The following is a 14,400-nucleotide window of genomic DNA, read 5'->3' on the forward strand; positions in this document are numbered from 1 at the left end:
TCCCAGTTAGCACCGTTCTTTCTCTGCACATCTATGCCAGCTCCGATTGGTCGAATCTCGAGGGTGCGCCCGCAAAGGGATGTCGGCATTATAGAACTAGACAAAGTGAAGAGCCACCAACGCCGCCGCTGTTCGTGACATTCTCTAACAGCGCAATCAATGTTATTGAGTCCAACGGAGCTTGCTTTCAGGTCAGTGTGTAGAGGACTGCAGCCTAACACAATAGAGTTTTCCCTTTTGCTTTCCAATGCACAGCATAGGGGCCGATCCTATACACACCTGGGAGTTAAGACGAATTCAGCAAGTCTTGCTTCGGGGGAGGCGCCCTGCCATAAGCTCATTGATTTAATTTCTGTTTTTCACTCCTGGGACGAAACTGAGAGCTGCCCGTACAAAGTAATGAAGATATTCTAGATTTTAGAAGAGTTCATACTGGGCAGAAGTGAGGCAGCGGTCAAGACGGGAGTTCTTGCTCGTTCTAACTGGGATCTTATTTCATGTGTTAAATATTGTTTAAGTGTGCGTAATATATATATATATATATATATATATATATATATATTCATGAAAACCTGCTGCGACAATAAACATAAGGAAAGAAATAGGGTGTTACATCTAAACTTTTGGGCTGGTCTTGTGTGTTGGTTCTGCATAGGCAGCACTCTGCAATTTCCAATTCCCGATTCCCAAAATATCTGTGGTCAATCTCTGACATGGCTGCACAAGCTCTCTCACATTTTAAAAATCACTTCAGGGGAGCGAGTGAACGTGCGAGACGAAAAGCAACACCAGCGTGAACGCGCGCCGGAGAGACCCGCGTACTTTCCTATGATACGCCCTGCCAAGCCGCCAGCGAAAAAAACCGGAAGTCAAGGCTGCGTGAAACGCCCACTTTCCCTATCTCGGCGGCCTCCGTGCGTCTCGACACTCCTCCCATATACTACCCTTGGTCTCCCATCAATTCCATCTCGATTATCTCTATGATGCCGGAAGTAGCGGTCATAGAAGCGGTAGCAGAAGAAGGGTGCGGGCGGAAGTGGGCGAGCGCTGGAGGCGGAAGTTGCGGGAGGTGAGCTTCCGCTTCCGTTTTGCGGAGAGTCCTCCCGGCGCTGCCGCCGCCACTGCCACTGCTGCCGCTTCTACCCTGTCCGCCGGGAGAGGCCCGGAGCCCCCGCGAGGGCCATAGAGAGGGGCTGGGGTAGAGCGGTCCCCCTCTCCCTTGATCTCTGGGCATTGCCAGGGAGACGAGGTTGTCCGGGGCGGAGTCCTCCCTCAGGCTGGGCCAGGCCGAGGTTTCTCCAAAGGGACGGAGCCGTCGCCTCTCCCCGCTCCCTCCGTCTCCGCTGCCCGCCTGACCCGGAATCCAGCGTGACGCCTTACCCCAGGTAGCCTTTGCCCAAGGAAGCTGCTCTGAACTCTGACCCGCCGGCCCCGGAGTGATATCTGACCTTCCTGCCTGCGTGACCTTTGAACCCAGCCCCCTACCACATCCAAGTGCCCCCCGCCTCACGATCGCAGTTGGAAACCCCTCTTGGCCTCGTTCCCCGGGAAAGCCCCACTCCTGAATCCCCCCCTCGGTGGCCTGGCAAGCTCCCTCCACCGGCGGCCCTTGCAACCCCCCAACTTGTCAAGATCCCCCCGTTTTCCAAAGGAGACCCCTGGCGATGCCCCCTGGCTGGGGGAAGTGGGGAGGCGGAAGCACCTTCTCTGGACCCTGAGGCTCTTGGGGGTGATATTGCTGCTGACCCCTTCGCTCGCCTGGAGCCTCCACTGACCTGGGGCTCATAAAAGTGTAACCAAGAGAAAGTTGCCCGGAAGATCTGCGGAAGAAGGGACACCGAGATCGTTGTGCCCAGGTGAGTGGCTGCTTGTCTGTAGACGAACATGGCTGGGAAGTGGTGGAGGCCAGCCAGGAGGCTGTGTGGTGGCAACCCTTGTGCCCTTTCCTGTTTCCGGGCTGTTAGTTTTCATTTCTGCCCTTTCATTTCAAACCACCCAAGATCAGCTCACGGGACAGCCGTGTCTTGCAAGAGTGAGTGGGAGTGCTCTCTGGCATCTCTGGAGTGAGGCCGGCCCCGTGAATGCAAGATGAGTTATGTTGCTGCCAAGTTGTTGGGAAGGAATTCATTCCGTTGTTCTTGGTTAACATAGAAGGATTAGCACCTGCTGACTTCCAGCAAATTGATAGTGGGGCTTTATTATTTTTATCTTTGTTTATTGAATTTATATACTGCCCAATACCTGGAGGTCTCAGGGGAGCACCTGGTAGAGGTTAGAAAATTATGAATGGTGTTGAGAGAGAAGAAAGATAAATTATACTCTTTTCTCTGAAATACTAGAAAAGTAATTCACAGAAATTGATTGGGAGTTGGTTGAGAGCAGCAAATAAATACTGTTTTCTGCTATATGTTCATTACAAAATGTGCTGCTTTTTGGTGGCTCTAGCACAGTGTTCAAAATTTCCCAGGCACGTTTTGCTACTGGGACGGATCCAAATGCGACTACGGGGAGATTTCTGGGGGCCAGGTTGGCAACCACAGTTTAAAACCTCTGCCTTGGTCCATAGTTAATACCATTTCCATTTCCTCTTTGTGTGTTTCTCTTTCTTGCATATTGGGGCAAGTGAATTGTTGTAAGAGAAAGCTACAGTCAAGCAGTGTAGTTGAGCTCATAGAAGTGTAGCATTGGAAGGGAACCTGAGGGTCATCTAGTCCGACCTCCAGCAAATAGACAGTCCGAGTATGCGAGGTTTAAGGTGCCATTTGGTACCAAACTTATATATTTGAGTTTCCAACGCTGCTTTAGCGCAATGCAAACTACAAAATTTGTTTCCAGAAGATGTGGCCAATGAGCCAGGCAACTTGAGGAAAGGATAAAGCTGTCAAAGGGTGGCTGTACTGGCTTCAGGATCAGAATTTGTATGCTTCTGAATGCCAGGTGCTGGGGATCGCAAGCAGGAGAGTGAAAAGATACCTGTGTCCTGCTTTGGGCTTCCCATAAGCCTGCGAGTGAGTGAGAGAGAGGGAGAGGATGCTGAGCTAGGTAGGCCTGTGGTTTGATCCTTTAGAGTTCTTCCTACATTCACTGAAAATCCTGTCAGAGATTGCTAGCCAATAATGATGATGGAACCTCCCTTGGCAGAGATAACATACCTTTTGTTAACTAGATGCTGTGGATGAGCAACAGGGGATGCTTGCCCTGGGACACATGGCTGGCTATTGTTGGAGATGGAATGGTAGGCTCCAGCAAAGGGAATATTGTGTGATTTTTCAGCTTTTCAGAGCTACAGGAAGCTTAAGCTTGTTCCTTGTGAAATCTTTGCTTCTGAAGCAATTTTGGGTGGGGCGGGGGAGGCTATACTTTGGCCACTTGCTCTTTCATCCAAGCAAGGTCCTCTGCCTGTATAAACAGCTGGATTTTCTTTCTTTTTTTTTACTTCTTTACTTTCTAGCTTGGTTCTCATCCTGGATGCAGGAGTGGGACCCTTTGCCTATCAGCGCTGGCTTTGCCACAGAGCTTGTTGTTCTGGTGCTTGAGTTTTCAAGGTGAGGAGGAGGAGGAAGAGAAATTGGAGCGTGGCCTGTTCCTGCTTTCTGCCTCACTCCTCCAGGTCTAGTGCCTAGAAGCCGCCCCTGTGGTTTTGTTGTGGGCACTTGTAGCAAAGCAAAGGTGCTCTGTGCATATGCCAAGTTCCTCTTTTTTATTATTATGTTATATCTTGCAGTGGTAAGGCCTTGTTTAAAATTAGAGGAGGCATGAAGGTAGGGCAGGCACCTTGGGATTGGACAGGTGAGACAGAAGAGATTTAATGGTCATTGGGAAAGATGCATGTCTTGGGGCAGGCAAAGGTACAGAACTGTAAGACCAGAATTGATCTTCCAGCTATCTGACTTTGAACTATTTTAGGGTCACTCCTAACTGTTTTGCTTTTATGTATTTTGTGTTCTCTTTTTGTTTTTTTATGTTATGAACCACCCTGTGATCTTTGGATGAAGAGCAGTGTACAAATTTAATAAATAATAATAATGTTTTGCTCCTGCTTTAGCACTATAAATTTGTGTTGCTTTCTCAAGGCAAATTCTTGGGAGTGCATTCCACCATCTGGCTGCTCCTGTTTCCTTTCGTAGACCCACAATTCTGCTTTGGTTCTTCTTTTGCCAGCTTTCATTGGGGCCTGTGAGATTTTGGCTATGTATGCTTACTAGCTGATTAATAATAATAATCATCATCATTTTTATTTATACCCCGCCCTCCCCAGCCAAGGCCGGGCTCAGAGCGGCTTACAAGCAATAGATTAGACACAAAATGGGAAGGTGATCTTACAAGGTGAATTAACAACCCACAATTTTTTAAATAATAAAACTAACATATTTTTAAAATAACATTACAGTGGTACCTCAGGTTACATACGCTTCAGGTTACATACGCTTCAGGTTACAGACTCCGCTAACCCAGAAATAATGCTTCAGGTTAAGAACTTTGCCTCAGGATGAGAACAGAAATTGTGCTCTGGCGGCGCGGTGGCAGCGGGAGGCCCCATTAGCTAAAGTGGTGCTTCAGGTTAAGAACAGTTTCAGGTTAAGAACGGACCTCCGGAACGAATTAAGTACTTAACCCGAGGTACCACTGTATTGTTTATTTTATGGTTTTTAAATTGTTGTCTTTTCTATGTTTTTAGTGGTTCTTATTTTTATCTGTAGGCTGCCTTGAGTCTTGTCAAAGAGAAAAGGAGGAAACAAACAAGCACACACACACAGAGGTTAAATTTGGCATGTTAAGCCAACATATATAATCTTTTGAAACTAAATCAGTGTGACCCACTGTCAGATAGTGGCTAGATTCAGGATAGGAACAGAGGAAGTTGCCTGGTACTGAGTCAGACTATCGGTTCATTTAGCTCAACATTGTTGGCAGAGTGACAGCAGCTTTCTAGGGTTTCAGACAGGAGAATAGTTTGGAGGATTGTCTGAATGCAGCTATTGAGTCCGAGGACCGTTTTTCTGTGTAAATAAGGAGCCACGAACAAATAATTTTCTGGGTTCCAGCATGATAAATTGTGACATCATGGGTCATATGGATGTGAGTGAGGGGACAGATTCCCCTAAAAGACTTGGATACCAGATTCCTCCCCTACCCCCCAATAATTTCTGCAGTTAATAAATGTAGATCACTAAGTGCTTGAAGCCTTCACCTGGGTGCGAGACAGCTTATCAGTGTAATACTGCAGGCTGACTCAGTTTCCTGGCCAGGAACCACCTGGGAGAAGAACCATCATGTAGTACAAAGGAAGGTAATGGGCAATTGGCACAGTTACCCTGTGCCAGGCAGCAGAGGAGTGTGAGCTCCTCCTCCCATGAGGGGGTGGTGAGCAGAAACAAACACCAGGTTCAGAATTTCGGTATTTGATGATGTAAGCTGGGAAGGGGGAGTTCCAAGTGGGCAGTGGGTGGTGTCATAGGCTGGAGGGGGGAAATGTGGCATTTTAAAAACAAGGTTTGAAAAGGCGAGAGGGCAGGAGGAGAACTCCATGTGAGGCTGGCCGAGAGAGGCTGTCTGATTTTGACCCAAGCTTGCTGAAGCTATGAGGGGAGCATCTACAACAACAATTTATTACTTGTACCCTGCCCACCTGACTGGGTTGCCCCAGTCACTGTGGGTGACTTCCAACAGAATATAAAAGAACACACGACACATCAGACATTGAAAGCTTCCCAAAACAGAGCTGCCTTCAGATGTCTATGGAAGGTTGTATAATTATTTCTTTGACATCTGACAGGAGGGCATTCCACAGGGCGGGCGCCACTACCGAGAAGGCCCTCTGCCTGGCTCCCAATAAACGAGAGACACTCTTGTAATGTTCTGCATTTCCTCCATCAAAGCCCAAGTGTAAATATGTGTAAATAAACCATATTTCTGAACGACACTACAGTCTCTGCCGTGCCTCACTCCAAAGGAACAAAAACCCTGGTTAACACCAAGACCCCGGGCATCTCATGCATCACTCGGCAGAGATTGGAGTGACCAGTAACAATATATTATGATGTTGCTATGACTGGATGTCAGACGCCAGTAAGTTATTGCTGGCTCTGAGATGGCTCCAGGAACGCCATGTGGGTTTTGCTGAAAGACCACCCACTTGTGCCCACCTGGTTGATTGTGTGTACTGTTTTCACACTTTTTAAACCTGCAGTTTACTCACTTTATGAATATTTACTCTCTAAACAAATAAGAAGCAAATACAAATTGCTCTGCCTACTAAGTTGGTTCCAGCACTTGGTTCTGGGCATCTTGTTATCTCTAAACAGGCAGAGGTGCATGGCCTGCAAGCAGCTTGCAGACCACTTCTGGATTGTTAACTACATTTACATTTCTAGGGCAGGGGTAGCAGTGTGGTCAGGCAGGCGAGTTGAGCAATGTAGGCGAAGGAGAAGTGAAACAGAAAAAAGCAACTCCGGAAAGAATTTTACCCTGCCAGACAGTGTAAATGCACTCTTTAGTTGCAAATTAGTTGCTTTACTGGTTAGGTTATGGTAACTTAAGAAGATCCCTGTGGGATCAGGCCCAAGTGACTAAGATGCTTCCAAGAAGCCCACAGGCAGGTCATGGAGGCAGTAGCGTTCGCCCACATGTCATGCCAATGACGGCTCCGTTAGATGAAGCTCCCCTCCTTCTGCCTGTCCTCACACCCTTTTAAAGGCAAGTTGTGGCACTGAACTCTGTGACTTAGATGTGCATTGTAGGCAGAGAGAGGTATTTCCTTTGTCTGCCCTGGATAATCCAAGAGTTTGATTACTGATTCTTGTACAGTGGTACCTCCGGTTATGAACTTAATTCCTTCCAGAGGTCTGTTCTTAACCCAAAACTGTTCTTAACATGAGGCACACTTTCGCTAATGGGGCCTCCCGCTGCCGCCGGCGTGTGACTTCCGCTCACATCCTGGGGTAAAGTTCGCAACCAGGATCATCTACTTCTACTTCGGGAGCTTGTTACCCGAAGCATTCGTAAGGAGAATGGTACGTAACCCGAGGTTCCACTGTACACCACTTAGAGATATTTTTATATTTTGAGCGGTATGTAAAAGGTATTATTATTATTATTATTATTAGTCAAGTGGCTCTTACCATTTCGGCTAAAGCTTGAGTGAAATTGCCCTCCTGTAACTCAAACCCGCCAGATCTAGTCTGGACCTCTAAAGCAGCAAATAAACAAGTCTTTGCCTCCATCCATACTTGAAGAGTGATATCAAGACGAAATATGCCCACTTCCTTTCACCTTTCCTCACAGGGTTTGTTTACCATCCCATTCCCCATCTTCCTTCCCCTCCCCTGGACCTGTATCTGTCTCCTCCTTTCTTACTGAAGAACACAGGTATATCAGCCACCAGAACTAGAGAGAGGATGTAAGCTTCACTAAGGAGCAAATTTTGGTAGGTCTCAAGAGAATTATTGTGGGTTTTTTGCTTGCGTATGCTTCTCTGTGACATTATTTGTATCCTGCCCTTCCTCTGAGATGCACAGAGAGGTGGGGTAAGCTTGAAGCTTCTTCATGGCCAAACTAGGGCATAACTTGCATTTCTCACATACAGACCCAACAGTTTAGTGATTGTGCTGGTTTTGTATCATTCTGTTTCTGATAATGGCCAGATTGAGAACAAGGCAGGAAATCCATCCACGTGCACTGGTCTTCTTTTATTAGGCACTGTCCACATATTTTCGTCTCTCCCTTAGGGACTAGAAACGTTAAAGGATATTATGAGGACATGGGGTTCCACATCCAGTACAAATTTCTCCCCTCACAGTTACAGAATGCAAACATCTGTGCCTGGTTAGGGCACTTCAAAGCGCAAGGGAAATAAGTTCTGCCAGAAAGAAAATCAAATTCTGTGTGTAGAACAAACTACCCCAGCTTCCATGTGGAAAAGTCCTTGCTCGATGTAAAGCTGTTCAGAAGGTACTTCATTCACAGCGCAGCTCTCACAAAGCTTGGTGGACTTTTATCTTCTTGCTGTTGGAATGAGTGGCACGACACTAGGGGAAGAGCAATTATGTGGGTCAGTGATGTGCAGCTGAAGAGCCTGGAGAGACAAATAATAGCAGAGACTAAAGCAGTACAAAGCGCCGAAACTTCTCTTTTTTTTTAAAAAAAATGCTTTTTATTGGTTTTTCATTTAATACCAACAAAATTACAATAATATTCAACAGTCATTTACCCACATTCTTCCCCAACAGTCTGCTGAGCATTGACTTCCCTCCCTCCCTTCAACAGGTTTTCTTGCTTCAGTCACCTTACCCCAGTTTCTTCTTATATCCAGTCAGTCTACGTCATAAGATTTATTTCAGTCCTGCCAGAGTCTTCAAATTTCTGCAGTTATTATTTATATAGTCCATAAATTTACTCCAATCTCTTTGGAATTTTGTTTCCTCCTGATTTCGGATCTTGCAGGTCAGTTTTGCTAGTTCCGCATAATCCACCATCTTCGTCTGCCACTCCTCTATTGTTGGTAAATCTGGTACTTTCCATTTTTGGGCTAACAAAGTTCTGGTAGCAGTCATAGCATGCATAAATAACCTTTGATCTGCTTTTTCTATTTCCTCCCCCATCAAGCCTAGCAAAAAAGCGTCTGGCTTTTTTGGAAAAGTGTATTTGAATATCTTTTTCAATTTGTTATAAATCAGTTCCCAAAACTGTTTCGTTTTCTCACATGTCCACCACATGTGGTAAAAATCTCCATCTTTATCTTTACATTTCCAACATGTCTTACTACTCATCCTATACATTCTCGCCAATTTAACAGGTGTCAAATACCAACGATACATCATTTTCATTATATTCTCTTTTAAGGTGGTTCATGCTGTAAATTTTATACTCTCATTCCACAGTTTTACCCAAGCTTCATCCTCAATGTTGTACCCAAAATCCATTGCAAGGCACAGAAACTTCTCGCAGACATTGCATGCGTTCAAATATCTAGGCACATCCATTATTTTACCATCATGTATTCCCCCCCCCCCTTTCAAGTCTAGATTGGCTTGCAAGGCAGATCACAATTAAAAGGGTTATGTTGAGGTGTGGCAGAGGCAGTTGGTAATACTGTCAGGGTTTGCCTCCAGAGAGAAAGAAGGCAAAAAGAATTTCAGGTGGACTAGGAAGCTGACTGATAATAAACTCGTAGAAGCAGCCTTTCTCTTAATTCATGAGGTCTAGCAACTTGCTAATTAAAAACCCCCTGACATTCTTTCTAGGACCTCCGTGGATCACCGCATTCTGTGTTGTATACAAGATTCTACACATGCTTTCCTATGAAGTTAGACCTCTGGTCCATCTAACCCAGATGGCAGCCGCGGTTTTCCATGGTGTCAGGCTGGAGTGAAAACAGACAGGAGGCAGGGCTCAGACAGATGCCTTTGTCAGAGAGGGAAGCATCATTGCAGTCAGTTTGCTGGTTAACTTGAAAAATCTGGAGTCTAATTGGATTGTAATCCCTGCTGTCTACAGTAAGGATACCGTGATTTAGTGGCACTGTTTCATCTAAACTCCCACAATGAATTCATGAGTGCCACCCACACACATCCAACCAGTTATTTTCCTCGTCAACTATTTTATCTCTCTCCAGTTATCTGCAAACATCACTTGGATTTGCAATACCATGTTTTTCATTGTTTAAGAGTTTTCATCAAATGCGAGACACTGGCAGGGGTGGAATCTCTTATCCCAGAGGCTTTGTTTAGTAGTCCAAGTAATCATTCTGTCCTCTTGCCAGACTGTGGGATGCGGGAGGAGGAAGGGAGGGCAGAAGGGAGATATAAAAAAATGATGGCGGGGAAACGAGTGCCCGTAACCAGAGGCTTTCGGTCCATTTCTCTTAGCAAAAGTAGCTGTCCTTGGAAACTGTGAAGGAGGGAGGGCCTTTGCCAAAGATGTGTTCATTAAGAGGTTATTTGGAGTTGGGGTTCTGGCCAAGTTCAGAGTCACTGGGACAACGCAGGTGGGGGGGGCACTGGATCGGGTGTGTTCAGGGAGGCTTTAACCCACCTTTCCACACAGTTGAAGCAACAGAACTCAGTCTTGAATAAAAGAGGAGACAATGTGGAGTAGTGGTTAGAGCAGGGGTTGCCAACAGGGCACCCACCAGACATTGTTGGGCTCCCAGCTTCAGGGATAATGGAAATTCTAGCCCAGAAACATCTGGAGGGCATCATGTAGGCTGTGCCTGGGTTCAACCCTTGAGTTGAGGGAGTCTTGAGTTCAAATCCTCACTCATCCGTGGACTTCAGTAGGTGAGCTGGGACCAGTCACTACCTGTCAGCCCGACCTACCTCACAGGGTTGTTGTGAGAGGGCAGAGAGCCCATTGCCTTGAGCTCCTTGGAGAAAAGGACAAAGGATAAGCTTAATAAATGTCTGAACCACTGCACCGTACTTTCTGAGTGGCTTTCCTTTTAACAGTTAAGAAATCAGCGCTTGGCTAAACTTGATGTTGAATAAATCTTTCTACATTGGGGATGTAGAATATGTGGCTCTCTGGATGTTGTCATTTTGGTGGCTTATTATATAACAGGGGTTATTCCATCTCCCCGTACAGGTTGAAGAATAAAATAGTTAGGATGGCCTTTCTTTCCAACTGTAATAACTTTTCTTTACAAAATTGCAAGCTATCTTTAACAAAGCCCCCCTTGGAATCCTTGAAAAAGTCCCCTTTTACTGAGATCTTAGAGAATATAGTCTGATCCAACTAGCACGAGTAGGTGGTGGGTGGGGAGCCACATTGGTGCAATGATTTATAACCGCTGGTTCCTAAGCCAGGAGCGCCACTAAGCTAAGCTCCATTCAGCTGAGTGTTGCATGCATGCCATGATGGGTTGGTCTCAGATGCCTGTCCTCTTAGGGTCAGGGTGTGAGACCCCTCCCTCTCCCACTGGATCTTCTTCAGCCGCCTCCACTGTGCCTGTTTCGGAATTCTACGGCTTGGAGGCAGCGTAGAGAAAAACCGGAAAGGGGTGGAAGGTGGAAGTTTCCAGATTCTGGCCTCAGTGACTCATTCCTCAGCAATGTGGACTTCCTTCCTTTTGACGTTTAAGAATGTTTGGGGGTCAGGCAGGGCCAGGGGCTCCAGGAAACAGTGGATGGGTTTAGGACAAATGCCGCGAGTTGTACATCTTCCAGCCTTCGCTCCTCTCGGCTCCCAGCAGCTTGTCCCTTCCTAGAGACCCTGAGAGCTTTGCCTAGTCCACAGGTGCGGAGAGAGATTGTTGAATCCCGTACGTGACGATAGCAAGCTGGAGGAAAGTGTATATTGTGTATGTATGCATGTATGTGCAGTTGCTGGAGTGCTAGACTTAAGACTAGGGCGATCACACAAACATCTACCATCTATCACCCAGTGGATTGAATACCACACACTGCCCTTTCTATGTTTGAAAGCATGGCTTATAATCACCAATTTCATTTGGCCTGCCTGTGTTACTTTATACGTTTAAATCGAGACTGGTGGAATATTCTTATTGCTAACGTTATCTGGCAATGCGTGTTGTGGTTTATTAGTTATTTGGGTGTTTTTTCCTGTTACATTATGAAATAATTGGGGAGGGGAGGAAGACAGGTTCAACTCCTTGCTGGATTATATAGTTTTCCGGAGTGGCCTAGGGCTGGTTGCTGTATGTTGGCCTGACCTATTCTACAAGGCAGTGGTGAGGATAAAAGGAGGGAACTATTTAAGTCACCCTCAGCTTTTTGGAGGAAGCATGGAATAAAAATGTGAAATAAATGTTCTGAATAGTGGATCTTGATCCTGGAGCCTGATGCTCCTTTGATCAGAGGGAGGCTATGGCATGCATCATTCTTCTTCCCCCATTTTCTCCTCACCCCGTCCCTAAACAGGGTTGGGCGTGACACACTCTGAGCTGCCTCTCACATCCCAACAGGTTGGATCTCCAAAAATTGTTAGACTGCAACTCCCATCATCCTTGACGTTGCTGCTTGGGAACGATGGGGGTTGTAATCCGGAGAGCCAAGTCTGGGGAAGGCTGCCCGGGGTGGGGGTGGGGGGCGTTGTTCGCCTCTGTTTGAAGTGCTGGACTGGAGACTTTTTGCTTCCAATCCAGAACAGGAAATTCTTACCCGGGTATTGAACAGCAGAAGTTCTGAATCCCCCCCCCTTCCTGGTTTTGTTTGCTTCTAAAGTGTCTAGCCCTCAAGAATGTACAGAGAAGCTTGATATAATGTGGAAACAAAAAAAATTCCTTCCAGTAGCACCTTAAAGACCAACTAAGTCAGTTCTTGGTATGAGCTTTCGTGTGCACGCACACTTCTTCAGATACACTGAAAGGTGCTACTGGAAGGAATTTTGTTTGTTTTGACTATGGCAGACCAACACGGCTACCTATCTGTAACTGGAATAATGTGGAAAGATAGGGAGAGTTCTTAGAAAAGAGGAAGGGGCGGAAGAGGACTTCCTTTGGTCTGAGGGAGAGGGTGGCTCCTTCTGAATCCTTTACGAGTTATCAGAATGAGAGATACAGATTGAAGCAGCAAAGCCTTGGAGAAGGGGACCGTTTCTCTTACCACAGACTAAAAAGTTGCTCTCCTTCTCTTGCCAGGCGTGTCTTGGAATGGCTGCCATGCCTGGATGGCTTCGGAGGGTGCCCGCGGCACACTAGGGACCCTCAGCCAAGCAGCACCAGGGCGGCTGCGGTGGCCTCTCCCCTCGGGAAGCCAGCCGGGACCCGGGAGGCCACCTCTCCTGGCGTGAGCCGGGCCCGTCTCAAAGCCGTCAACGGGAAGCTTGGGGATAGGGGAGGCCGCCCTCCCCGCCACCCACTCTGACAGCCGCCGCCATGTCAACCTCCTCGCTGCGCCGCCAGATGAAGAACATTGTGCACAACTACTCTGAGGCGGAGATCAAGGTGCGAGAGGCCACGTCCAACGACCCTTGGGGCCCGTCCAGCTCCCTCATGTCTGAAATCGCAGACCTCACTTACAACGTGGTGGCCTTCTCTGAAATCATGAGCATGATCTGGAAGCGTCTCAACGACCACGGCAAAAACTGGCGTCATGTCTATAAGGTAACGAGCTTGGCGGTGGTGGATTCAGTTTCCCTTGGTCATGAAAGGCAGCTCTGCCAAATCAAGGGAGGTTACTTAGCTCAGTTGTAGCACGTGCCCTTTGCCTGTTTAAGGCCTCAATTTCAGGCCCAGGTAACTTGGGGTGAAGCAGCGATAGGCAGTCTTTTCCCAGACAAGGGCAGGGTTTGGGTTTTGGTGACCTGTAGCGGACCACATGTTTTGGGGGGGGGGTTACTGCCAGATGGGGCAGCAAGGCCAGATCAGAAAGGCACAGAGATGTTTTCTCAGCTGCAGGGAAGCAGTCGTGAGTACCACTTTGCAAGTGCTTTGCCATTGCATAAGGAAATATGAAACCTTGAGCTCCCCCAGCGCCTTGCCTGTGCTTGCTTCTCCTTGGTGTGAGCTTTCTTATATCTGGTGAAACTGACGACGTTGCTACTTTCCAATGGTTCTCCAAATTTAAGCCTCATGGTTGCAGAGTGACAAGTGAAAGTTTTGAAGAGAAGTGCTGAAGGATCTTGGCTGGCACAAGGCTGAGAAGGCGGTCCCTCCAGGGACCTTGGACTAGAGTCTCTGCCAGTTGGGGAGTTAACTGTTCTGGCCTTATTGGAACATTTGTTCTGATTTGGTTTTGGACAAATGTTAGATCTCGTTTTTAGAAGCCCCTCTGGCTAGTGCTTTGGGCCTCTTCCACCACTCTGCTTCTGTGAAGAATTATGCACAATCTTTTCTCCCTCTCTCGTAATACTTGAATGACCTTCCTCATCCTGGCACCTTCTGTATGTTTGTTGGCATTCAGCCAGCAATGCCAGGGATCAGGTGTGCTGGAAGCTGGAATCCCGTTTTTCTCCTTCTTCTTCCAGGCCATGACGCTGATGGAATACCTGATCAAGACGGGCTCGGAGCGGGTGGCGCAGCAATGCAAGGAAAACATCTACGCCATCCAGACGCTAAAAGACTTCCAGTACGTTGACCGCGATGGCAAGGACCAGGGAGTCAATGTGCGGGAGAAGGCCAAGCAGCTAGTGGCCCTCCTCAAAGATGACGAACGTCTCAAGGAGGAGCGGGCCCATGCCCTCAAAACCAAGGAGAAGCTGGCCCAGACTGCGACCGGTGAGTGCTCATTCCCAGCCGGGTGGCCTCAGTCAGGCTGGCAAGCATTGCCTAAACTGTTTAGATGGGTTGTGGAGCCTGTATGGTGTGGCTGTTAAGAGCAGCCATTGCCAACCTGCTGCCCTACAGATGTTTGAGACTTCAGACCCCAGCCAGCTTGCCCAGGTGGCTGATGGGAGTTGTAGTCCAAAACATCTGGAGGGCACCATGTTGGCTGGGATGGAGTA

The 14,400-nt window shown here is 47.3% G+C and overlaps 1 protein-coding gene across 10 annotated transcripts in view; it reads left to right on the forward strand.

The window, feature by feature from the left end:
- The first annotated feature begins 1,054 nt into the window (after nt 1-1,054).
- Nucleotides 1,055-14,400, forward strand: part of EPN1 (epsin 1) — a 32,827-nt gene continuing 19,481 nt past the window's right edge. For 4 of the 10 annotated variants that reach the window (XM_083707709.1, XM_083707712.1, XM_083707710.1 and 1 more), the window contains exons 1-3: nt 1,076-1,856; nt 12,596-13,060; nt 13,924-14,173. In XM_083707709.1, the coding sequence (XP_083563835.1) occupies nt 12,833-13,060; nt 13,924-14,173 (478 nt within the window). In that variant the 5' untranslated portion in view covers nt 1,076-1,856; nt 12,596-12,832. Of the gene's footprint in view, nt 1,857-12,595; nt 13,061-13,923; nt 14,174-14,400 lie in introns of all 10 variants that reach the window. The other 6 variants (XM_083707703.1, XM_083707706.1, XM_083707705.1 and 3 more) reach the window with 4 other exon arrangements.

Source organism: Podarcis gaigeae (assembly GCF_964106915.1).
Source record: "Podarcis gaigeae genome assembly, chromosome: 13".
Lineage (NCBI taxonomy): Eukaryota > Metazoa > Chordata > Lepidosauria > Squamata > Lacertidae > Podarcis > Podarcis gaigeae.